We start from the raw sequence: 25,705 nt of genomic DNA, 5'->3' as shown, positions 1-25,705 counted from the left end.
AAAAGGTTTATGATACGATTTATGGCGACGATGTCAAGTCCTACTCGCACTTGGTATGGTATATTGATGCTATAAGGGAAACCAACCCTGGTAGTGTGATAAAGTTTGAACGTGAAAATAAACAGTTCCAGCGGATTTTCATCGCATTTGCTACATGCATCAAAGGGTACCTGTTTTGTCGTCCAATGGTATACTTGGATACTACTTTCCTTACTGGTACATTCAAAGGTTGCTTGATGGCAGCTACTGGGATCAATGGTGGTAAAGGTATGTTTTTTCTATGTGTTTTTTTTTTATGAACAACTTCAGTTGACAAATAACTAACAGTTACACATTACTTTACTCAGTGTGTAACTAAGAAAACAGCATCTGTAACCTTAAGTTACATATTTGTTTTAGCATGTGTAACCTTAAGTTACATATTTTTTTTAGCATGTGTGAAACTTATTATTCTTTCGATTCTGCACAATTCTTTTTGTAGGATTTTCCCCCCTTGCTTTTGCACTAGTCGATTCTGAGACGATCGACAACTGGGAGTGGTTTTTAAGGAATTTGAAAGAAGTTGTTGGTGATGGGAGGCCAATCACCTTCCTTTCGGATCGCCATGAAGGACTCTTGCAAGGTGTTCTACTTGTTTATCCAGATGGGTTCCACAGCTTCTGCTACTATCATTTGACGAAGAATATACCCATCACTGCAACAGATCCTAGGTACTCACTTGTGATGGACCATTTCCGAGAGGCGACATACGCACTCTCACCTGAAAACCATGCGAAAGCCATACAGAAGATTAGAGATTTGAACTGCGATTGGGTGGCTGATTACATCGAGACAATCCCACCTGAAGCATATGCGAATGCCTATTTCAAAGGTTGTCGGTATGGACGAACATCTAGTACTCTAGCAGAATCAGTCAATAGCTGGGTTCTGGTTCACAAGAAGATTCCTGCATCTGCTCTTCTTGATCAGGTTAATTGAGTGTATGTGTGTGTTTTGTTGTTTTGTTGTCTTTTTATTTCATGTTTTGTCACTTTATGCATTGATGAGTTTTTTTCTCCTTTTCAGATTAGGAGGAAAATAATGTGTTTGATGGCGGAGCGTCGTGAAATTGATGCTAATATGATGACTCCATTAACCCCTGAGTATGAAGAAAAGCTTGTGGCTCTTCAAGATGAAGGTTTGGCTTGGGAAGTATTGGTTGCTAGTCCTACCGTGTTTGAAGTTATTAGTGAAAGGTCTCACATGGTGGACCTCGAACACGAGACTTGCACCTGTCAAAGGTTTGGTTTCTTATGCTTTTTTCTTCTCTTTGTATGTTCTTTTTTTTTTAAGAATGTGTATATCCACTTTACATTAGATATATGCATGTGTTAATAATAGTTACAAATTTATTTTGTAAGTGTAACTTAAAGATACACATCCTGTACATGCACCTGTAGCTAGCTAATTTTGAGTGTTTTATGATTTGTATGTGCAACTAACTGATTTTTGATTTGTTTTTTGTTTTCTTCCAGGTGGCGCGTATATGGTTTTCCTTGTGCTCATGCTCTTGCAGCCATACGCAAGATTAAACGTGAGGCTATTGATTTCATTTCACCGTATTTTACAAGCGACTATTTTAGGAAGACTTATATGCATGCCATCCAGCCGATTCCCAACTACAACAGGCCTGTTGAATATCATCCAGACGACACCGTCAACCCACCTACCGTGAAGAAGCAACCAGGTAGACCACCAGGGAAAAGGATTATAAGTAAACACGAGAAGAAGGTGAAGAGGAAAGTTCATTGCAGCAACTGCAAGGAAACAGGTCACAACAAGGCAGGTTGCAGGAATCCTCGGAAGTTCACACCCCACTAGCTTGAGCCTAACAAAATTCATTTCTGCAACTAATGATTTGATTGTTATTTATCTTTGATTATTTGTTTTTTTAGTTTTCTTCATGTTGGTTTTCATGGACCAAACGTTTTTATTTTTCTTCAACGTTGATTATGTGTAAGGATGATTCATTCAGATTTTATATTTTGTCAGTTCACAGTTGAAATGCATTTTATTCTATTTTTGATTTATTGTATACGTCTGATCAGTGGTCAAATGCTTTCTGTAAATTTTGTTTACACTCAAATATATGGATGTGTAACCGGAAGTTGCACTGCTGTGAATGCATGTGTAACATTAGCTTACACATGATAAATGCTGGTGTAACTTTATTTTGATTTATTGGGCAATCCGATCAATGGCTTGTGTAACTTCAGTTTACACTCAAATATATGGATGTGTAACATTAGCTTACACATGATAAATGTATATGTAAACTCAGGTTACACTTTCTGCATCAAATTAAGATGTGTAGTTACTTAACCTGTTGCATACTTTCTGAAACCTGTACACACAGCAGTAGTAGTTCTAACAAGATAAAAGTTTTTAATTCAAAGAATTTCAACCCAAAAATATTTTGCAAAACTAAGAACTGCTAAAATCTACTAACTGACGAAATTTAAAAGTTTCTAACAACATATTTTCCAAGTCTAACATCTGTTTGTGGCTAACAACATATTTGCGAGTATAGAATTTTTTCTAATCCTAATGACTTCTTTACACATCTCTAGATGGATCCGAAAGAATCTTGTATAGCATGCTTCCTCTCATGCGGTTCAGCTTGTCAGTCCACCATAGCATCATAGTTGAGGTTAATTTTTTGTCAAGTGGTTTATTCTTCATCCTGATCTTCATGTAATTGCATACACATGTAAGACAGTCAGGAATTGTACCTTGTGGGGGCGCATTGAGATTCTTGGCATTTTCATTCATCCCAAGAGCAAAAGGACAGCGGAGTCTCAGTTCTGTAGTAATTGCAAATGCATATTTCTTGGCTTGAAGAAGGTGTTCACCCTTGAGTTCCTTAACGTTTGACGAGTTCATGTAGGACCAAGGATTAGAGCTCCTCAAGTCATACTCCAGCAGTTTGTAGTGTGTGTTGTTGTTGCACATTGGGGCGAAAAGTCTGACTGCATCGTTCTTGTACTTGACATTATCCTTCGCAAGCTTCGGAATCCAAAATTTCTTGAATTCTTCGTAATCCTTCAAGTAAGAGATCTGCAAAAACCATTTGGAATGTCAAACTCACATTTTTAATCAAAAGTTACAAATGAACAAGTGATTATGTAAACAGAAGTTACACATAGGGCCTTTGGGTTTTACACTGGAAAAAAATCTTGAGTATGTTATCATAATCTTACAACATATACTACACATTATAAATGCAATAAGATTTTAAATATATCGAAGTACTTACGTATGCTTTTGGCGACAGGAATATCGCCTTGTCATACTTGCTGTTAGAGTTCATCTTCGTCCTCAATCTGCTAATGTAGAAGTCGATGAATTCTGACTCCAAGAAGGATTCTTTCTTTGTAAGCTGTATCATTAGTTCTCCAGATATATCAAACAGCTCGCTACCATCTTCTTTGCGTTCCATCCAAGTAATGTCTCTGCATTACAAAGAAGTAAACTATTATCAATCAAGATAACAGAATCAAGTAGTAAAATACAACAATCAATAACAGAATCAAGCCTACTTGGAGTCAAGCTACTTACGTTTTCAGATGAGTATTGAAATATTCAAGCACTTTATTCTTTTTCTCGCCTTCCAGCCTTTCGATAACTTCTGAACCTTTCACATCGTTTCTCATTGTTCCATCATCTTCTTCAGCAACCTCAGCCATTCTATCTTCTTCTACTTCTGGAACTGCGGCCATTTCTTCTTCATTAGCTGTCTTCTTAATCCTCTTTGAATTTCTTTGATATTGTTTCAGATCTTGTGTTGGGATTTTTCTATTCCTCAGCACATGTTGTTGTATGAATGATGGTTGCCTTTCTCTTATTGTATTCACAGCTTCCTTCAGTAACTCTCCTGCAGGTTTTGGAGTTTTTTCTAATCCAAGGCTAAAAACGTTTTCCTGCGTTGTAGCTGCGCAAACAAATATAGGCAGAATCTCAGTAAAATTAGCACATGTATGTAAATTAAAGTTACACAAGCCAAAATAATAATGTACTGTATGTGACCTCAAGCTACACATGCCTTTTACAATGTGTAACTTGAAGTTACACTTCCATTACAAACAAAACACACTGTATGTAACCTCAAGCTACACATGCCTTTTACAATGTGTAACTTGAAGTTACACTTCCATTACAAACAAAACATAGAACGGAAGAGTGGTTACCAGTTGAGGTAGGTTCTGCATTCTCCGTCACTGCGGGTCCATGTTCAGTTTTGTTAATGTTGCTGACGATCTCATCTATCATTTCACTCACTTCAACATTCGTCATATCATCGGGGTTAGCTCCTAGTTGCACCAACCTGTAGGTCTGAGCATTGTCAGGCTGTGTTTGCGGTGTTGTAGCAGTTATCACCATGGAGTCCTCAAACTGTGTTGAAGAAGACTGTCATCAAAAGTTCCAGGAGTTGGCTGAGTTGGAGCAGTCATAACCAAACCGTCACCAACAGTTGCAGGTGTATCCTCATTGACTTTTGCAGTAACATCATCACCTACGGCTTTTGCAGCTACATCATCACCTGCCCCATCCACAACTCCACCATCTGCAGCTTTCTTCTGTGCCTCATCCGTAACAGGTGTCTCTTCAACATCTTTCTTCTGCTCCTCATCAAAATTATTTGTAGGAGTGGGCTTTTGCTTTGCGACAGGACTTTTCTTTGGTGGAGTCTTGCAAGTTGTCACACTCTTCATACTCGAACTATATGTCCTGAGTGGTCTTTTGTGCCCCTCTGCAGCAGTTTGAGCTTGCAGAATTGTTGGCGTATTTCCAGCTGCAAGGCTCATACATGGAACTACACAAGTATTGAAACGAGAATTAGGATGATGATGATGATGATGTTAAATTTTTTTAATAAAATTTCAAGAAGAATATATCATGTGTAATCGACTGGCTTGGATAACTAATATGTGTAACTTCATGTTACACATGAATATGGCATGGATACCTAGTGTAACATGGAGTTACACATGCATCTAACTAGTGTAACCAGAAGTTACACATGCATGTGGCATGTGTAACTAGGGATTACACATCCATATGATCAGTTTACTCAACATTTATTAAGTCTAATCAAGTTAAACAAGCAAGTTAAAAATGAACAAGTAAAATATGAAATTAAAAAGGTTCAAAGACCTTAGTGTCAACTAATTGGGTACCTCTATCAAGTTAAAGAAGCATATTAAAAATGAACAACTACTTACATTCTTCATGGAAGGAAGTTTCCGCGTCATCTTTCTCTTTCTCTTGCTCAGTACTTCCATCTCCTTGTTGCTCTCTCTCAACTAATTGTAACTCTTCTTCTTCATGCTCAGTAGCTCCATGCTCAGTACCTCCATGTACATCATCTTCATGTTGCATAAACTCTTCCTGGGTCACTTTGTAAGGATCAATACCCATTGCTTGCATAATTTGGCAACTAAATTTGTGAACCTTGAATTCCGCTGTTCCTGAAAGGTCCCCTTCTGATATCCCTTCTCTTGCAATTGCATACACTGCTTTAAGCATTGCTTGCTTTTCTTGCAGTTGCTCTTTCAGATGGCTATTCTCAATAGTTTGCGCTTTCAGCCAACTTTGCAGGTCGTCCTTGCTGGGTACCACGGTTGATATACCCAGCTGCTTCTCAAGCTGTGAAAACTCAGCCACAAAGCTAGGAGTTGGCTGCAATTAACAGATGGAGAGGTTAAAAAGAGATTGCAAAAAAAAGTTGAACATTCTAAATATACATTTTCGGTTGTATGTGTAACTTAAAGTTACATAAGCACATTTTATATGTGTAACCTATAGTTACATAAGCACATTAGATATATCTAATGTAAAGTGGATATGTGTAACTAAAGGTTACACATATATCTAATGTAAAGTGGATATACATATAAAATGTGTAACCTATAGTTACATAAGCACAGGATATATATACAAACAGGATATATATGTTACATAACCTATAGTTGCATTCACTTGTGTTATCTTTTGCATGTGTAACTATAAATTACACAAGCACATTTAAATGTGTAACTTATAGCTACACATGACAATTTTGATTACATCAAAGTTTTATCTAAATTACATTACCATAAATTTACAAAACCTAAACCAACTGACATATAACACTTACCGAAAACTGTGTCATGTCTGTTTTCCAAATGTAATCAGAAATCTGGTATATATCCCATCTCCCAACCCTCGGGATATCTTCCTCGTGGTTCTCAACTTTCGGGATTAATCCTGCTGGCGTGTGTTCAGCAAACAATAACTGCAACATATAAATTTTAATTAGTCGATTGAACAAAAATATCCATCACGTAACACTAAAACTGCTGGAATAGAAATTACACACAAGCTTTTTACCAGTAGGTATTGCACACAAGCCTTCACATTTGACAAACAACTAAGATTAGTATGAATCTCTTCAAACAAGTGCTCGTGTATTAAATCAGGCCACGACACCTTGAGCACCGTATCATAAGTTTCAACGATACTAAGATATTTCGCGTTCACTCCATTGGCATTTTTGTCGCCAAAAAACAATACACAACAAAGATAAAGACCTATCAGACAAACTAGATCCTTTTCATCAACTTTCTTTCTTTTCCCACTTTTTCTCCTTTTTGCCATAAGTTGTTTTATCTTCTCTAAAATGTTTGTCTTAGTCACCGTCGTATGATGCTTTGTAGATTTGATATCGGTGAAGTATTTGTTGTATAAAACATTGTCAGTCAAATCACTAGGACAATAGTACTTTAACAGCTTCTGACCCTTTCTGCTTCCAATCCTCTGCATGCAAAATATACCAGCCAGCTTTGCCGGTGTAGACTCTATAATCTTATCATCAGCAAACTTGAATGAACATGGTGTCTCACAATCCATGTCAAAGCAGTTCAAGAGCTTCAAGACGCCGTGTTTGTTGGTAGTTATCTGTCTTGTTGTAGTTGGTACAGTTGTATCATAGTCATCGTAATACATCATTACGAGTTCTCCGTAAGCAGCTCTCCTAAGATATCTATGAGCCCTATCAGTCAGTCCTATAGGCTTTATCACCTTTACTAAATCCTTTACTGCATTCAACGACTGCCTTAGGTTTCCTGTACACATCACACACAAAAATAGCATGAGTCAGTATGTTGTGTACTTATCAAATACACTCGTTTTTAACTACAAAATGAAAATCATGTTACAAACTATGTGTATTTGCCAAGTACACAAACTGAATCATTCTATTCTGTATTGTGTAACCTTAACTTACATGCATATGAAGGTTTAAAGGGGTCATTTTTTTATGTCCAACTATAATTTACAAACACAATACAGTCATAGGTTATATTTTTGCATGTGTAACTTTTAGTTATCTAGGCAATTGCCAAATCAGTTATGTTATTATGCATGTGTAACTTGTAGTTACACAGTCAATTGGCAAGTCAGTGATTAGATTTTCAATGTGTATCTTATAGTTACACAGCCACTTTGCAAGTCATTGGTAACATCTTGAATGTGTAACTCACAGTTAAGATGTGTAACTACAAGTTACACAGCCACTTCTGCAAGGCTCATTTGTATGTGTAACTACAAGTTACACACTCAATATACAAACCACAACATAGTGGTGAGATTTTGAATGTGTAACTTAAAGTTACACAGGCCCTTGTTTGCGTAGTTATACATTCAAAAGCATCACTTACATTAGAAACTTTTAAATTTCTTCAGTTAGTAGATTTTAACTACAAGTTACACACTCAATCCTAGACATTCTACAAGGTGTAACTTTAACTTACACATGCATATTAATGAGTAACTTTAATTTACACAACCAATTTTCTATGTGTAACTACAAGTTACACATCCTAAACACAACCAATTTTTTATGTGCAACTACTAGTTACACATCCCTAGGAAAGTCAGTGGTGACAGGCTCACTTGGTATGTGTAACTATAAGTTACACAATCAATATACAAACCACAACACAGTCAGTGGTTACATTTTGAGTGTGTAACTTATAGTTACACATGTCCTTGTCTGTGTAATTACATATTCACAAGCATTATATGAGAAATAAACATGAGACCATGACAACAATAGTTTTCACAACTTAGTACCTGTAATTGTATCATCTTTTCTAGGGTGATTCATTTTTCCTTTCACCATTTTTATTCCAAAAGAAATTTGATTCTGAATCTGCAGTTGATGTAGTAATAAAATCAAGTTAGTTGATTGCAATTCAACTTAGAGTTTCTAGGGTTTTCAAACAGTAACATCTCAGAAATGAAATCCACTAAATCAATCAGTTATATCACATCCATGACTTACCTTTGTTTCTATTTAATCAGTTATTTCATGGATTTTATGCACAAACGATTGTTCTCCTTCTCCGATCTGTAAAATTATCAGTCAGAATGAGTTATGTTTGTTGTAATCTCATTACAAACCCTAGTTCAGAAATTTTCGACCCACGAATCAGTAACAACAGGAATCAAAACTAACAGCTTCAAATCAAAACTTACCTAGTGATTAATCGTCAGAGTATTTCATCAACAGGAATCAGTAACAACGGCGATTTAGGTTTTGAATCTGAAACTGAATCTGAAACTGTTTCTTTTGATTTTTTTTGGTTTTTGAATCTGAAACTTTTTCGATCTGTTTCTCTGATTTAGGGGTTAGCAAATGATGAATAGTTTTTGATCTCGATCTTTGTTTTGGAACAGATTTCAGGAAGATTTCTTGATTTTTTGGGTTTTTTTCTAGATTTCTTTCTGTTTCAGGTGAGTGAGATTTGTTTTCTCTCTCCTTGGAAATGAAATAATGGCGTCTGAACGAGAGAAAGGTAGGTGACGCCTCTTATATACTTGAGGCTAATTTAGTCTTTTCGCTTTTATTAAATTTATTTTTTAATTCAGGACCTACTAATAAAACTCTTTTATCTAGGGGCCTCATATTATGGGTTATCCATGGGTTGGGTCTGAGCCTAATTTCCCGGCAAGTGAACGTATATAGCTAACTCAATACAAAAAAAATAGCTAACTTCTGTCAGGGCCCGTCTATAATTAATTTCTTAAACTAACTAGTTGACTAAATAATCTAACCGAGATATATGTAATAGCGGTTTCTTCTTTCTAAAATCACAAGGCAAAGATGAGTTTACTAAGCATTAACTATGTTGCCAGTCCCAAAGCATTAACAACCTTTGGAAGTTCAAGTTCAAAAATTACATTATATTGACAGAAAATAATCAGGAGGTACTGCATCTTTTAATTAGGGATATATTCAACACAAACTAAAGATAGTCTTTGTTGTAGCGTGTACGTTAAAATTGCAAACGACCAAAGCTAATCATAACCAATCTCTTTAGATTTGGACGGTTGATATTATGCCTCGCCAGGATCACTAATCTCGCTTCTTCTCGTCAAACAATCCTGGCTATGTTTGACTAGCCATTAATCTTGACATTGTCGTCCTAAGATCAACTCTAAGTTAACAATTAGCAAGGGTTTAACAATAACGGGGGCGAAGGCCCCACTCTGAATAAAGATTGAGCCCCTACTGTAGGCTGGGGTGCTACCTAGTCAATGGCATAAGAAAGACGTGGCCTTGTCTTATGATAAGTCAAAGGACAGATGAGATCGGCCGATTAAGTCAAAGGACGGATGAGATTGGTCGGATGATTTATGATAAGCCAAAGGACGGCTGAGATTGGCGTTAGTCTCTTCGACGGCTTTGATGATGCCATGGACTAACCATATTGCATAACTTAAAGCTAACCACATCAGGCTGAGGCTTAATCCCAAACCATGACCATGTGCGAATCTAGCTAACTGGCTAAGCGTAAATAGAAATAGATCCCTAATAGGACACGACTGCTTCGACCGCAGCTCTCTTTAGGGATTTAGATTTCTTCCTCATGGATGCAGGATTCCTGGTTTTAATGGATAAAGTGAAGGACAATCATCGCTCACTATGTCGATACAAAATTTTGAATTGAATAAGGAATGATGTGAACTTTTTACGTGTAAAAGTCTCTAAACACCCGGCTGAACATGGTCACATCTTTTGAGATTGGTGGAAACATAAGTTTTTTCTCACATCTTTTGAGATTACGGTAAGATACCTTTTCTCCTGGCCTTTTCCAAATCTGTTTTTTCTCCTTCATGTTACCACATAATTTTCTTTGTTGCTTTGCTTACTTATTTTCCTCCCGTTAAACATAAGTTAACTCGATAATAATGAATTGGAAAATTTTTTGTTTGGTCCTAAGTCAATAAGGTTATTTATAGTAGGGTCCAACCGGAAATTTTTTTTATCTGGAGGTCCAAAATTAATTGAAAACATTGAAATGACCATAATACCCTCTACTACCAAACGTGTGCGTGTCTACACCCTTATTATATTGAGTACATATCCGCTGCACTGCTTACAAATTTGAGTACACATAGCTTATATACTTATAAATTCGAGTACATATCTTCTACACTGTTAACTATCAAAATCAACGGCAAGAAGCTTCATTCTCTTAACTGGTTTTTCGTCCAAGTTTTACAAACCCAATCTTTGAATATTCGACCAATGTTTCCATGTTTATCTCAAGTTCTAAATCAAGCTTTATCTGGAGTTGCCCGTATGTAGCATTTAAAAATCCTTTATATTAACTTGTCTTCTCTTCACTGCCTTCTCTTGGCAGCAAAACGACTTCAAAATCAAACCAAACTCTCCAAAATTGAATACCCAATCTTTATTTCCTTCTCAGCTTCGAGATCCCAGTCCTGATCTCCCTTGATCTTCATTCCAATCAATGACAGACAACAACTCTTTCCCAACTGGTTTCTCGGTATTAATCTCTCACTTTGTCTTGTTGTTCTGAGCTTCTGGATCACGCCTTTCCTCCTCAAACACGACCACAAGAACCGTGACTAGCTGCTGGTCGACTTTGTTGGACAACGGTGAACTCTTGGAAGCATCTCTTCGTATTTTGGTTGTAGACTGAGATGAAATGAGCGGAACTGGTCGAGTGTATTAGGACCTAGCTTTGTTGTTGCTGCGTATAAGACTGGCCCTTATCACAGCAGGTGGCTACCCCGATTAATAAGTGTGACTGCCTTGGCTTCAAATCCATTAGCACCTAGCGTAGCCAAAATGATGAATTATGCCTCTTCTCCTCTTCTTTCATGTAACATGACTCCAAAATGCCTGCAAAATAAAACAAACGTAATATACAAAAATACAAGAGAAATAACTAAGAAAAGCATAAAAAATTGACATTCAAAAGATGTATTTAAGGCACTTATCACCCATTACCAATGAAAACTCTTAAGACGTGTAGGCGTTTAGCAAACCATACCAACTAACGAAGAGTAATAATCCTGCAAAATGTTTTCCAGTCTATAAATGATGTACTCAATTTATTCGGTCCTTTCTTTTTCGAAGGCAACAAATAACTATTTCTTGACAGTACTTATACACCCAATTTATTGACAGTATACCCACACTCAGTTCATGTTTTACATCTACAAAAATCATCCTTGAATAAACTCAATTCATACTGTATAATCCAAAAAAAAAATCGTTCTCGAACCGACACATAAACTGCTTAATAAGCCAATTCCATTACCAACCCAAAAAGATCATATAACCAATGGATAATGCTAAGAAACGAAATTCTTCCTTTCACACCATGACAGTGATTGCATTACAAAACACAACTAATTCTATCTAAACCTATGTGTAATGCTAAGAAAGAAAAGTCTTCGTTTCACAACTATCAGTACATATTGGATGCACTCATATTTTCAGTGGATTTTAAACATAATAACACGGATTTAATGTTAAGAAAAATATGTACATGATCTATAAATGTCCCCATAATGAACAATACTTCACTTAGTCCAACTTGGGTAATTATAGAGTGAATATACTTAAAAATTGAAACTAAAATCGTTATGGGTCGTCCAGCGGATAGACGACGGTGCTGGTATACTAAGAGAAAAAGGTATAGCAAGGAGATAAACTGTTTATTAGTTTTTTTTTTTGGTATTCCTCTATGCGAAAAAAGAAACTTAAGCAAGAGTCTTACGTAGTTGTGTTGATAAGGTGTACCAATCTCTGCTTGTAAAAATGACTTTATGCAACCATATCAACTAGCACGTCTTGTTGAGCCCCATGCTAAGTGACCAACTGAGATGATCAAAAAATGTATAAAAACTCCAAGCGGATTACTTGGTTATGCTTAGTGCAGAATAACAGTTATGGAGCAAAAAACCAGCAGCTATTGTAATGTTTTATGAAGTGTAGACTGTGATTTTTACATAGTGCAACATTTATACATCGATTTCTCGTCAGTGTAGCGTATATAAACTGAATTTTCAGCAGTGCAGCATATACGCACTGCCAAATTATACAAAATGAAGCTGCAAAAACCTTCTACAATACTTATCTGGGAATAATACAATACATTCATTATGGACTCCATCAAACTCACTAAAAATGCATGAGAATGCAATACATGCATTATACACTCTCATCAAAACACACTAAAAATGCATGAGAATGCAATACATACATTATGCACACCCATTAAAACACACTTCATACTAAACAAGATTACATAAACAAGAATATCGAAACACTTACATGTTTGCATTATATCGTCCCAAGAACTTCACCGGAGTTTGATCCTTCAGAGAAAGGACGCAACCATCAAGAAATTCAGGAAATCCCATTATACGCCACGGCCACCACGATCCATTCCTACACCTAACCCGAACTAAACTACCAACAGACAAACAGTGGCAAAACTTTGAATAAAACAAAATCAAATGAACTAAAAAATCAACTGCATGTAAAGAAAAAGTGACGAATCCATGAATATAGACGAATTAAAGCACATATTCAGTACTACACATACGTACTAATGGATCAACCCAAAAAAAAAACAGTTTGTATCAGTATTCCACATAATGATATAACTAAGAATAAAAACACTATGGATGAAACAACAACAAATGATATAACTAAGAATAAAACATAATCAAAAGCAGTTCGTATCAGTATGACACATATGTACTGCTGATTCATGAACTAAAAAACAAACCACATGTAATGAATCTATCAAAAAAACATAATCGAGAGTCTTATTTTAGTATGAAAGATATGTACTTATGTATCAAACCACAACAAGTGATAAAACTAAGAATAAAACAAAATCAAAAGAAGTTCAAATTAGTATGCAACATATGTACTGCCGGATAATACCCGTGAAACAACAAACAAACATGATTTTGAGAAAATAAAGAAACGAAAATAACAAGATAATCAAATTGAAAGTTCAAATAAGCTAAAATAAATCATAATCTAACCCAAAAAGATCGAATAATTACGATCAAGATGCATAAAAACAGTACGTCATATACGAACTGATGGTTAATAAACAACCAAAACTGAAACCAAACCTATAGATGCATAGTAAACACGGAAAAATAGTACGTCATACACGTACTGATGGTTAATACACAAAAGCAAACTGAAACTAAACCAAAAGCCAACAAAAACAAAACTAAAAATATCAGATTTAGTAACGAAATGAACATAAAACATGATTTTATAACTAGATCTGAACTATTTTCATCAAAAACCACCAGTACATCATATACGTACTGATGATTAATATACAAAATCAAACTAAAAACAAATCAAAGACTAACAAAATGAAAATAAAATATCAGATCTAATTAAGCACGAAGACCGGAAAACATAATCAAACATCAACTAATTAGTGATTAAATCAACTTACCAGAAGCTCCATATAAACAGAATCGATCTTGGATTCGTGAATCGATCAAGACCTTATAAAAATATTCATCACCAGAACTTTTCATGATACACAAACGAGAGAGGATGAAGAAAATGAATTGGATTTCATCAAAATCCAGTAGCAGCAGTGAGAGGAAAGAGAAAAGAAAAAACAAATCTGGAAAAAATAATCAATCCCTTGTTTATATATTTATTGCACTAAAGGTTAATTTGGGTATTATAAATATGTACACCAATAGTCTCGCACGTGTCTAGGACCTGGGAATAAAATTTTGGGTCCAATTTTTTTCTTCTCTAAAACTATGGACCTCTAGTTACTGGGCTTTAGTGGGTGGACCTGCCATTAACTAAGACTACCATAATAGTACCTATTGGTAATTCCTACTAATGAAATAGATGGGGCTCGAACCCGAGGTTGATTGACGTGGAAGTGCTCATTGAAGATGTAAACGGGATTGCTTTCGTTCGGAAAAGGCACTTGATTTGATCTAACTTACAACCACGATGTTATGATTATCGAAATCAACCCGATACTTGTGCGATGAATCTGGAAATTAAGGTAGTTATTCTCTACAGAGAATGGAAACCTTCAAACTTGATTTTTAATACGCTTACCTAGAGTTAGTTTACATGACATTTATTTGAATAAAAAAAATATTAAAAAAGAAATTTATATGAAATACAGAAAGGGCGTTATCGTATGTGCTGAATCTTTTGAATATATGAGCTTCACTTTGTCAATTAATGCAAATACTTAGAGAATTTCATTTGTGAAGTTTGGCGCATTAGACCCAACTACGGGTGTTATCTTCTTTCCCTTGATTATTTTGCTAATAAAATGATTACTACCGGTTCACGTTTTTTCTCGACTTGGAATCTAAAAGGGACTCGTCACTAAGTGGCTCCCAGAAGTTATTATTCAAAATTACATTGTTAGCGTATACATTTAGGACTTATGGGAAATAAATGGATACTCGCGGAAGACACGGATTTTTTGAACACGAAATTTATTTAAATCTTAACTTAGCACGTAACAAGTGGGTGTACCTTCTTTTTTGTGACATTTGATTTAGGAAAGTTGCTAATCTTTCCAAAGACAAATTCAACGTGGCCTTTATCTTATGATAAGTCAAAAGACGGATGAGATCAGACGATTAAGTTAAAAGATAAATGTGTTAGAGCACTGCTCGGTCAAACTTGCAAGCGTTGCTATCCCAAGCTTGTTTATCAAGTTTAGTTGATCAAAACTATATACTTGATTTCTAGTCTACTTATAGCTATGTCTCAGGTTAGGATAGAATGTGTAGTTAAGCTTTAGATTTCACGGTGTTCATAGATTGAAGACGAAGATCTACCGAGGAGAGCTTGGAGGAACTTCATCAACAAAAGATATGTGGAGAGTAAAACTTATCTATCACTCAGAAGTCTATTCTATTCTATCATCTAATGAGACTAAGTCGTATAGCTATATAGATTTTTACATTATACACATTCGATATTTCGAGTTGAGTTTATCTCGCTTATCTATTTGTCGAAATATGTATTGGAAGCTTTTTGCTTTAACTATGTTCATCATTATTCTTGATGAGTTAAGTTGGAAATAATTTATTTGTTGGAAACTAAATATTAAATCAAAAGATGATCATGTGAAAATTGCCTTGAAACATCTTACATGATTTGTGTGACACAGTCATTTGACAAAATCGGGTACCAACAATACAGAAAATTGAGGACAACTTGAACACAAAAATGTGTCTATCAAATACCCTCAAACTTATTATTTGTTAGTCCTCGAGCAAATCTAGTCTAGAATAAAAAAATCCTAACTCACTGTCGTAGGCATCGCGATTGCACTTAGCGTGTGCAACAAGCCTTTGAACCCCTAGGTATCCCTAGTGGCCGAGTTATAATCTCGGGAGGGTTTAGAAGAGGTGTACCCACAAAATGTTTACTCCAGACCCTAGCTATCTACGCAGAACCTTGAAAGGCACTAAAGAGTCTCCTTGGTTGGCATACTCTCATTGACTACAGGAGGAAGTACCCTGATGCGAAATTCCAATTGTTGTATACGAGTTTGCATTCACATACTAAAATTCATATATAACTGACAAAGCTCTACTCAAATAGTCGCACTATGGACATCAATATCCGGAGTCAACAAATCATATGGATAGATTAAGAAGATGGATATAGAGAAAAATGTAGATGGTTTTGATGTTGACTAAGGTGAACGGTGTTTTCCATATATGTCTGAAGGCCACTGCCAGGATGAACCTATCCTAATAGACTGAGATATTGGTCTGACTAATATCAACACAACTGGCATATACAAGGGGACCAGTGGTCGACTTTATTGATTTATTCTGGTTGGTCTGATGGTCTGGTCTCAAATTTTTTTCTCTCATGGGTAACTCAATCACTTTATTTCACCCTAGCACTGGAAATAACTTGATTCGTGTGCTCCACCAAATCACTTAGAGAAACATATTTAAATGAAAATAAAAATAGAAGGTGAAAAGGACTCTACGAGATATGACGAAACTACCATGTTATTTCTAACACCTGAGATCTGTGCTTTTATGAATAGACTCTATTTGGATGTTTCCATGATTCCATCCAATCAAATTGGTTCCTCAACTCCGATAACCAAGATGATTCCATACACTTAGATTGGTTAGTGCTATCCTTAATAGGCATAAATTTCTAGGCTCTGGAGTTTATTTATCATATACTGCAACTAAAAAGTTTCTTCCATACCCCCAAATTTAAATCTAACATTGTCCTCAATGTTCCAAATATTAAATTAAAAGCATGAACAAGGAGAAATTGTTACCACTTGAAGAAAAGAATTAAGGAAAGATATTACCGTGTTGCATGAGCATGGGTTACCTCCCAAGAAGTGCTAAGTTTGAAGTCTTCAGCCAGGCTAAGAAAGGATTAGTCACCTTATAGAATCATAAAGTAATAGACGGAATAACATCGGATCACCAAAACCAAATAGGGCTATCACAAGTAAAAGCAATCTGCAACATGCCAAGAAAATTAACAAATAAAGCACACCCTTGTCTAGTTTCCTGTTTAAGACAACTACATCTAGCTGTGGTTCAGGTTCAGGTTCTATAAAAGGGTCTTGATAAAATGTTTTCCTGGACTGGATTTCCTCAAAGATAAGATCCCAAAGATCAAGTTGTAGAGTCTGAAAATACTCAACTAAGAACTTAGAAGCACATAACAATAACCTGAATAATTGGGGATCCTCTAAGTCAATCAGATTTGACTCACACAGTTGACCATAGTGGTGGTCATTCTTAAGAAAATGTGTCGACCCTAATCTCCTAAAGTAATTAGGTTTAGTCTCAAAACTTAATAAATGACACATATGTTCCCACAATTGAAAGAAAATTTTTTGGTGGGAAAACAAAGTCAATTTTGGTATCATAGCCTGGGTTAACCACATCAACCATAGGATGGGTTTCTAACAACTGAGATTCATTCTGGACATCATGAGGTTCTGGAAAATGTGTATGAAGATTGAAAATGCGGGGGTCTAACAACCACACTCAACAATTCGTTTGGCAATCTGAGGGGACTTACTCCAATATATTTTCTAGAGAATCAACTAGACAGTCAGACTCAATCTAGAATAAAGTATATCAAAGAGTTTAATATCTCTAACTCTTAATTCAATCCGCAATCAGCAAATGGAAATATGCGAGCCCGATTGAATATAAGAGGAATTACTTTAACGGTACCAAAGACCAATGTTCAAGTGTCAATCAATGTAAATCAACAACCAAAGGTTGGATATTCTAATTGATTGATCTTAACGCACAACCTGTGTTATTTCAATTATATAACAAAATGTAATGCAGAAAAGAAATAACACAGACACCAGAATTTTGTTAATGAGGAAACCGCAAATGCAGAAAAACCCTGGACCTAGTCCAGATTGAACACCACACTGTATTAAGCCGCTACAGACACTAGCCCACTACCAATTAACTTCGGACTGAACTGTAGTTGAACCCTAATCAATCTCACACTGATTCAAGGTACAGTTGCGCTCCTCACGTCTCTGATCTCAGCAGGATATTACGCACTTGATTCCCTTAGCTGATCTCACCCACAAATAAGAGTTGCTACGACCCAAAGTCGAATACTTGATAAACAAATCTGTCTCACACAGAAAAGTCTATAGGATTGAATAAATCTGTCTCCCACAGAAATACCCAAGAGTTTTTGTCCCGTCTTTTGATAAATCAAGGTGAACATGAACCAATTGATAAACCGGACTTATATTCCCAAAGAACATCCTAGTATTATCAATCACCTCACAATAAACTTAATCGACTAGCGAAACAAGTTATTGTGGAATCACAAACGATGAGACGAAGGTGTTTGTGATTACTTTTCTATTTTGACTATCAGAGATATAAATCTCAAGCCAATTTTACAGTTGCACTCAATCACGATAGAAACATCAAGATCAGATCACGCAACTACAAAGACAATAGTTGGGTCTGGCTTCACAATCCCAATGAAGTCTTCAAGTTGTTAACCTACAGGGTCTCGAGAAGAAACCTAAGGTTAAAGGAGAATCGACTCTTGTTATGCAACTAGTAACACACAGGAGGTGTGCGGATTAGGTTTCCCAGTTGATAGAGATCTCCTTTATATAGTTTTCAAATCAGGGTTTGCAATCCAAGTTACCTTGGTAACAACGCATTCAATAATCACCGTTAGATGAAAAACCTGATTCAACCAAGCTATATCTTTCAACCGTCAGATCGAACTTAGCTTTTTACACACAAATGAAATGTACCCTCATTTAGGTTTATGTAACCGTATCCAAACGTGTTCACCATGTTAGTTCACAAATAGTTAACCAAGGTTAGCCATATGGTTACTCTCATGTCAACCTTATTCATATTAACCATACACTACACCAAAACATCCGATTTGGGGTGGATATAAGCGTTCAATGAATTTCACCAACGCGTATGGAAATATGGCGTAGCAAATTTATGTGCAACGCGAAAATCCGTTGGGCAAATTAATCTGTGCAACGCATAAAAACGTTGGTCAACAAGTTTACCAACGTTTTTGAGCAAGGGATTCTTTAATTTGTGCAACAGCTACATTAATTTAGGCAACATATTACTCTAATTTGAGCAACAATTATATACGTTGCAAACCCATTTAAAGGTGAAAATAAAATAAAATCCGATGATAATTCCGAATAAAAAATAAATAAATTCCGACGACAGTTCCGGCGGATTTCTGCACCTTCATATACCTTTGTTGATCAACTAAAAGACCCAATTTTATCAGATCATCACTAATCCTTACAACAAGATAAACTAAGTTTGAAAAAAATGCAATGAAATTCCATTTCGAACATAAGAAATATATTGCTATGAAGCTATTGTTTCCAGTTGTTACTCCAAATACTAGCTTAGTCCTAGCTTTAAGGATTAGAGCAACAAGAAAATAGTGGGAGTGTGTATGTTGGCACACTACAGGACTTTCCCAAGTTTCAACTAGCATCTACAAGGTACCTCGATTCTTTTGCTGCATCTAGGCACAATGACATGATGTAATTGACCAATCCATCCATAAATTACCAGCTTCGCAGCATCTTTTCTGCAGAACGAACAATCAAAATGTTGATTACAAATCATAAGAAAACAAATATGAACCTATTACAAGAAAATGAGAATAGAATCGATAATGTTCATTCCAACAACAAACACTTAGCAGTACGGTCACAGGGCCATCAAATCAAACCATACAAGCACATATATCATGTCACACAAAATATCACCGTATTGCCATAGAGTGATGCCACTTCAGGTGCAGATTTATGGTGTAAGGTACTATGGAAAATAGAACCAAGTTTGCTGTGAGGAAAATTACTTTATCTTGGGTAGAAGCACCTGAAGTTACACCTATAATGACAGGACCCTCCGTTGGCCGATTTTCTTTGTCAACCAACTTACCATGCTGCTGCAACATCAATAGACAACATATTAACTTGAAGATCTAATTCGCAAAATATAAATCATATCATATTCATCAAGAGCAATCTAACTGATTACCAAAAGACGAAACTCAAAGAGAACAAGGAAGTATATATGCTGTTGGCATAATACAATGCTTATATGTTGTACATGAGCATTTTATTCAAATTTTAGAGAGTAGTTCATACATATAGATTTTGGACGGAACCAGTGAGTAAAAGTAGTAAAGAACTGACAAACCCATAAGTATTCAAGTACGATGATTTAACAGAACTGAACTAACAAAAAATCACATAAACACAAGTAGAACATATAAAATATCACCTGTTTAAGTAGCAGATCCCACCACGAGCACAACTCTCAGCATACCGTAACCCAACTTTTCCACCAAAATACGCAAGGTATTGAGCACTTCTGGAATACTCGTCAGCAAGTGATTGACCTTCAGCGGAGGGCACTACTGAAAAAGAAAAAGAAAAAAAAAGGTCGTAAGTACCTTGGTTAACTATCTATTCGAAATCAGAATTATTGATGAAATATAAGAATGCATTTGTGATAAGAAAGAACTGAACTGCAAAAGAGAGAAAGATGAGAAGCATTAGTACATACATAAAGAAACAGAGGTAAGATCTATTAAGGTTAAAACAATCCGCTGGTGTATATTGTTTCTTGTATACTTTATAAATAAAAATCAAAGAAAACGTGGAATCCTGATTCGTTGTAGACCTTCATTTCCTTCATCCATCCAGACTGTTGGATACTAAACGATGGTAAATTTCCATTTCCCATTGGATCACTTGGGCTTCTGAATACTGCCCCCGCTATTCCGCCGTATCTGACAACAGAAGCATCATGTGCTAGATGAGTAAAGAGCTCATTTGGCCAGTACCCTATCATTTCGCGGTCAATGGATAACCACCGATTAACACTTTTTTGTTCCTGTCAAAGTTTCCAAACATAAGATGCATCAGTTCTTCATTAGCTTGGCCAGTCGCTAATCCAAAAACTATTGCGCCTCTAAATTATGCGGCCCTAAGTATTAAGGCAAGTTAACTAGTAAACTTAAAATGCACAACAAGACATCATCTGGTTGAGAGTTCCTTACACGATATACTTTAACACGCATCAATAAATTTATTGGATCTAATGGATCACCAAATGATATACTAGAGAGCACTTGTATGAAACCCTGGCAAAGAAAATTGAAGCAACCTGTTCTTTGATAACCATCAGCCTGTAAGGATTAAACAATGTGCACAAAGTAGGAATTTTAATGAGCTTGATGGAGGAGGATATACTGCAGTAAAACAAAACTATTTCCCAATGATGGATTTGTTAATCAATACAAAATTTGTATCTAGGAGTGAAATCTTACTGTCCAATAAAAAAATATTCTGGTGATATCATCGCCAAAGAGTTTTGGACATACCGTTCTCAGTAACGTAGAACTTAGGATTTTCATATCTTTCTTTCATATAAACCAGGACGTCTCTTAGTCCCACCGGATAAATGTAAATGCTCTCCGGACCACCAGTAGGAGACTATATATATAATATGTAAAATGTTAATTAATTGTCCCACTTGGAAATAAAACGTTATGATGTGATGAATCTTACCAATGGGCATATATAGGAACTCCATTTTTTTCCTCTGTGGTACAATTCAGGGCAACTGGATATTAGCGGAAAAATCTACCAAGTTCTAGGCACGTAGCTTATAGTTGTGCATGAGTATTCGTATGTACCTTTCTGTGCTACAAACTGGTATTTGTCTGTGGAGGTGAACTTATGCTCACTGGTAAAAGGAATGTCTTTGGCGTATCTAGCAGTGTAATAATTTACACCAATAAAATCATAAGAACCCTTCACCATTTCTTTCTCTTTGTCTGTAAACATGGAAAGATTATCCCTCACTAATGCTCTCATTATAAAAGGGTAATCTCCATAGACCAATGGTTCCATGAACCATCCAACCATGAAGCCATTAGCCCTTTCTGCTGCTTCTTTATCACGGGGTGAGTCCGAGTGCGACACAAACCATTGACCCACGATAGAAATACCAATTTCTCCTTCTTGTGCAGCCTAATAAAAACGTTAAATATACATGTGCTGCATGTAAACGTTAACGAATATAAATACGTTGGTGAATTCATACCTGATATATTTGTTTATAGAGTTTAGCAGCTGCAGCATGGGATAAGATGATGTTATGGGCAGCATCATATGGATCGTTGACTTTATCACCAGTCGGAGAAAGACTAACACGGTAACCATACATTGCAAAGAGTTGTGGCTCATTAATTGTTGTCCAATGTTTAACTTCATCTCCGAAGTTCTTGAAACAAAGATCTGCAAAGTCTCTGAAATCATCCCTATGATAAATTCATAAAACTATCAGTTGAGGTTCTTCGACTATAAAATGTGATTCTAAACAAAACAAAAGATCAACGATTTGAGCGAGGTTATATATATATATGTACACTATTTTTTTATCGAGGAATCCTCTGTATTGAGTTTGCAGAGCAGTGGGTAAGTCGAAATGGAGCAACGTTACAAACGGCTCGATCACCTGCAACGAAAATTTCACAAAGTTGCGGATGTCACCTTAGTGTAGTGGTAAATTTATCAGGTCACGATGCTAATAACCTGAGTTCTAAAGTCCATGACAATTTCTTGTTCAGAAACATCATCTACACTTGATGTAGCTTCCTGACCCTAGCATCCAGCTCCTGAAATTGCTTCTGCGAAGTACAAGGCCATTGAACCACACAACTCCATTCCTGCAATACCAAACCACCAACCATCTACAATTCAGCTCATTCCTCAACATCAGCTCAACCCATTCATTCAACTTCAACACCAGATTTGTTCTTCTTCCTTGTTTACACATCACCAAGACAGTCCATTCTGTTGATAACAACAAGATTCAAGCACAACACATTTCAAGGCCTCTCTGCTGCTCAACCATCTTCATCTCATACATCCACTACATCAGCACAAGCTCTAAGCATCAGCAAAAATATAACCCACTGTCTCTCTGCATCTTATCCACATACAGCTTCAAAAACAAACCATCTCATCAACACTAGCAGTTCCATCTCCATCTCAAATTCCTCAAGAAACAATCACCACCATGAACTGCCATTTCAGTACATATCTCATCCACCCATTAGCAGTAACCAAATCCATCTCCTGAACCTGTAACTTCAACTTCAGACTAAAACTGCAAAACCCATTTCATCTTCTGTTGCTCCAAACACCAACAGTTCTATGCATTATCTCTACCATTCCTCACCTGCAAGAGAGGGGCATAATGTAAAACTAATATTAAAAAAAAAAAAGGGAAACTAAGAACTCCAATTCCAGAGAGAAGAGTATAACTATCCTCAAATATGGTCTTGATATTACTAAAATCTACAAAAACTTTGAATCTGGTTTTTGATAAAATTAATTTGAAAACTTACCAGCGTTCATATATGGTCTTGCCACCAAATTTCACCATCGTCACCACCAAATCTTTATCGCCATCACTCTAACAAGAAAAACGACAAAAAGTTTATTAGCAATTCATCATCGTGAACAATCCAATTAATTTCTAACATAAAAAGTTAAAGTAACACATGGTTTTGTTGAGATAGAATCCTAGAAAATCTCTTATGTAAATAAAGCCATAATTCTTGACTTACCTTCTTCATATTTTTCGTGATGTAAAATAAGATTCACATAAATAAAATTTCAGATCAGAGAGTTTTCATCGAGGTTGGTATTCAACTATGCAAAATAAACTTGACTCACAAAATCAATTACAATGAAATAAGGGTTTCACCGGTAAACGCATTTCATTTAAGCAAAAATCACATATTTAGGGTTTAAAGCGAAATTTGGGTAAGTGAAATTAAGTTTGATTTCTGACGGGTTTTGATTTATAGAAAATTGAGTTTGTTTAAAATGAAATTTTGGTAAGTAAAATTAGGTTTGATTTCTGATGGGTTTTGATTTATAGCAAATTGAGTTTGATTTATGTCTACAAAAGATAGTTTTGATTTTAACAGATCTAGGTTTAGCTGAGGATAATATTGGTTCACGAGTTTTGGCTGAGGGAGAGGGACATAGATTTTGATTTCCAAGATTTCTGTTCAGAAGAAAGTAAAAAAGAGGTGGAGAACAAGATAAGTTTTGGTTTGGGTGATGGAGAGGGATAGAGAAAAGAACGAAAAATAGAAGAAAAATAAGAATAATCAGATATAATCATTTTCAGTAGACATTTAAGCCCCCAACAATTCTAACAAAGGCAAGCGTGTCCTGTTTCCATCTTTTTTTTTTGGAATATCCTGATATGGTACAACGTATTCTAGATTATGACCAACGGATTATGGTCCCCAACGTTGATATGCGTTGCAAACCAAAAAACGAAATGTTGCAAAATCCTTGATATGGTGTAGTGATACCTAGTTCAAATGACTCAAATGAAACTAGTTAAAGAGTTGTTCAATTGCTAAATTCTCATGGATTTATACAAGAACACAATTTGATTCACTCGAATCGGTTGATGTGATTTTCAATGTTGTTGTAATAATAAGATTCGTTCAAGACTTGTGAAAGCATATTTTAGACTTAATTTTAAATAAAAAATATAGGAAACTTAAATAAAAGTGATATGAAAAATATGGAGAAGACTGGGTCTATGGATTCCACTAATTACCAATATCAAAGTGATTTATATTTTCTAATTATAATTATGCAAATCCTTCATTCAAGTTGATTATTAATATTGCAAAAGTTGATTTTTTAGAAATAACAATTGTAAATCGAAAGTATGGGATATCAAAACCCTAGGATAGCATGATCCATCAATTGAAATAACAATTGGTTAACAAAAACCATTTTATCTATTTATTTATCAAGGCAAATAATCATATAATAATTGCATAAATTAAATAAAATAGAGATTACCATATTTTATTGGCGAAATAGCTTCCTCCGTCGCCCCAGAGGATGGGTTTGGCTCATCATTGTATAAACTTGCTCAAAATATTGACTCATGCTCAAGATTTGTTTACAAAGATGAAATGGAGAGAAAATAATGAAAATCGGGTGTTTGCAACGTTTATAATTGTTGCAAAACACTGTTACAAAGAACGATAAAAAGGAACTGTTGTTGTTGTATCTCTGCGACCCTCGTGTGGCTATCGTTGTCACTGTAGCATGAACGACTGCCTCTGGTGGTCTTTTGTTCTTCGTGTTCTTCAGCAGCAGCAGAAATGGTGGTTCTCTGGTGCGATTTTTTTCTCTTCTGTTGTTGCTCTCCGCCTCTCCCAAACTCTCCGTCTCCCTTCTATGTGATCCTAGGAACCTATTTATACATCATTGCGACATTGAATCTCCCAAAATCTCTTTATTTAACCCCATTATTTATTTTATTCTCGAAAATATATTGTTTCCAAAAATCGTTTTCCTACGCGTTTGCAGATGTATTTCTTTCCTTCTATACCTTCTTCACGCTCTAGAATATCGATCAACTCTTCCAAGCACCTGCAATACACGTTTAAATTCCTCACAACTCGTGCAAGCTCATGTTTTTCCTCCAACTCCCTGTTTGGATTAAACCAAGTTATCCATCCAAATTTGATCGAAACAAACACCCATACTAGCTCTGTTAGGACATATCACAACTATCCATGAAGTTTCGGCGGTAGAATCACACAAAAACTCCTCCAAACCATGAACTGAAAATTGTTAGTAGAGTGAATATTTTTCCCGCTATTTTTATTTTTTGAAATGTTGAAGATGAAGTGCCCCTATCCTTTTCTGGGGTGAGAATAGCAGATGGGTGT

General features: G+C 35.8%; 2 protein-coding genes across 7 annotated transcripts; both read right to left on the bottom strand.

Annotated features, from left to right (window-relative positions):
- Positions 1–706: 706 nt before the first annotated feature.
- LOC113272805 lies at positions 707–4,419 on the bottom strand. Its single transcript, XM_026522603.1, has 5 exons — positions 4,227–4,419; positions 3,598–3,970; positions 3,296–3,491; positions 3,010–3,096; positions 707–760 (listed from the first exon to the last, which is right to left on the bottom strand). Exons 1-5 carry the CDS (start codon positions 4,417–4,419, stop codon positions 707–709), a joined length of 903 nt encoding a protein of 300 aa, XP_026378388.1.
- A 14,645-nt stretch (positions 4,420–19,064) lies between these two features.
- On the bottom strand, positions 19,065–24,067 carry LOC113276124 (furostanol glycoside 26-O-beta-glucosidase-like). Of its 6 annotated transcripts, XR_003324026.1 has the most exons (12): positions 23,558–24,067; positions 23,336–23,403; positions 22,352–23,166; positions 22,027–22,243; positions 21,617–21,953; positions 21,489–21,522; positions 21,302–21,413; positions 20,978–21,106; positions 20,482–20,811; positions 20,197–20,332; positions 19,769–19,858; positions 19,065–19,495 (listed from the first exon to the last, which is right to left on the bottom strand). XR_003324026.1 is itself a non-coding variant. In XM_026525706.1 (7 exons), exons 3-6 carry the CDS (start codon positions 22,147–22,149, stop codon positions 21,365–21,367), a joined length of 543 nt encoding a protein of 180 aa, XP_026381491.1. In that variant the 5' UTR covers positions 22,150–23,166; positions 23,336–23,403; positions 23,558–24,067; the 3' UTR covers positions 20,977–21,106; positions 21,302–21,364. The 6 variants fall into 6 exon arrangements, 1 of the variants encoding a protein (XP_026381491.1); XR_003324024.1 differs by having other exon boundaries at positions 22,027–23,166; XR_003324027.1 differs by having other exon boundaries at positions 19,769–19,855; positions 22,027–23,166.
- Between the last annotated feature and the right edge of the window lie 1,638 nt (positions 24,068–25,705).

Source organism: Papaver somniferum, chromosome 4 (genome assembly GCF_003573695.1).
Source record: "Papaver somniferum cultivar HN1 chromosome 4, ASM357369v1, whole genome shotgun sequence".
Classification (NCBI taxonomy): Eukaryota; Viridiplantae; Streptophyta; class Magnoliopsida; order Ranunculales; family Papaveraceae; genus Papaver; species Papaver somniferum.
Note: the sequence above shows the minus strand (reverse complement) of the source record. Positions and strands in the feature narration are given on the sequence as shown.

What these genes read in the sequence shown, in the direction of transcription:
- LOC113272805 (XM_026522603.1), bottom strand. Translation starts at nt 4,419, where the DNA reads ATGGTGATAACTGCTACAACACCGCAAACACAGCCTGACAATGCTCAG. An exon ending in TGCAGAACCTACCTCAACTG is followed by an intron (nt 3,971 to 4,226) that starts GTAACCACTCTT and finishes TTGTTTGCGCAG; the next exon opens with CTACAACGCAGGAAAACGTT. An exon ending in TCAAGTACAAGAACGATGCA is followed by an intron (nt 761 to 3,009) that starts GTCAGACTTTTC and finishes CATGGTTTTCAG; the next exon opens with GTGAGAGTGCGTATGTCGCC.
- LOC113276124 (XM_026525706.1), bottom strand. Translation starts at nt 22,149, where the DNA reads ATGTATGGTTACCGTGTTAGTCTTTCTCCGACTGGTGATAAAGTCAAC. An exon ending in TCTATAAACAAATATATCAG is followed by an intron (nt 21,954 to 22,026) that starts GTATGAATTCAC and finishes CGTTTTTATTAG; the next exon opens with GCTGCACAAGAAGGAGAAAT. An exon ending in CCAGTTTGTAGCACAGAAAG is followed by an intron (nt 21,523 to 21,616) that starts GTACATACGAAT and finishes ATTGTACCACAG; the next exon opens with AGGAAAAAAATGGAGTTCCT.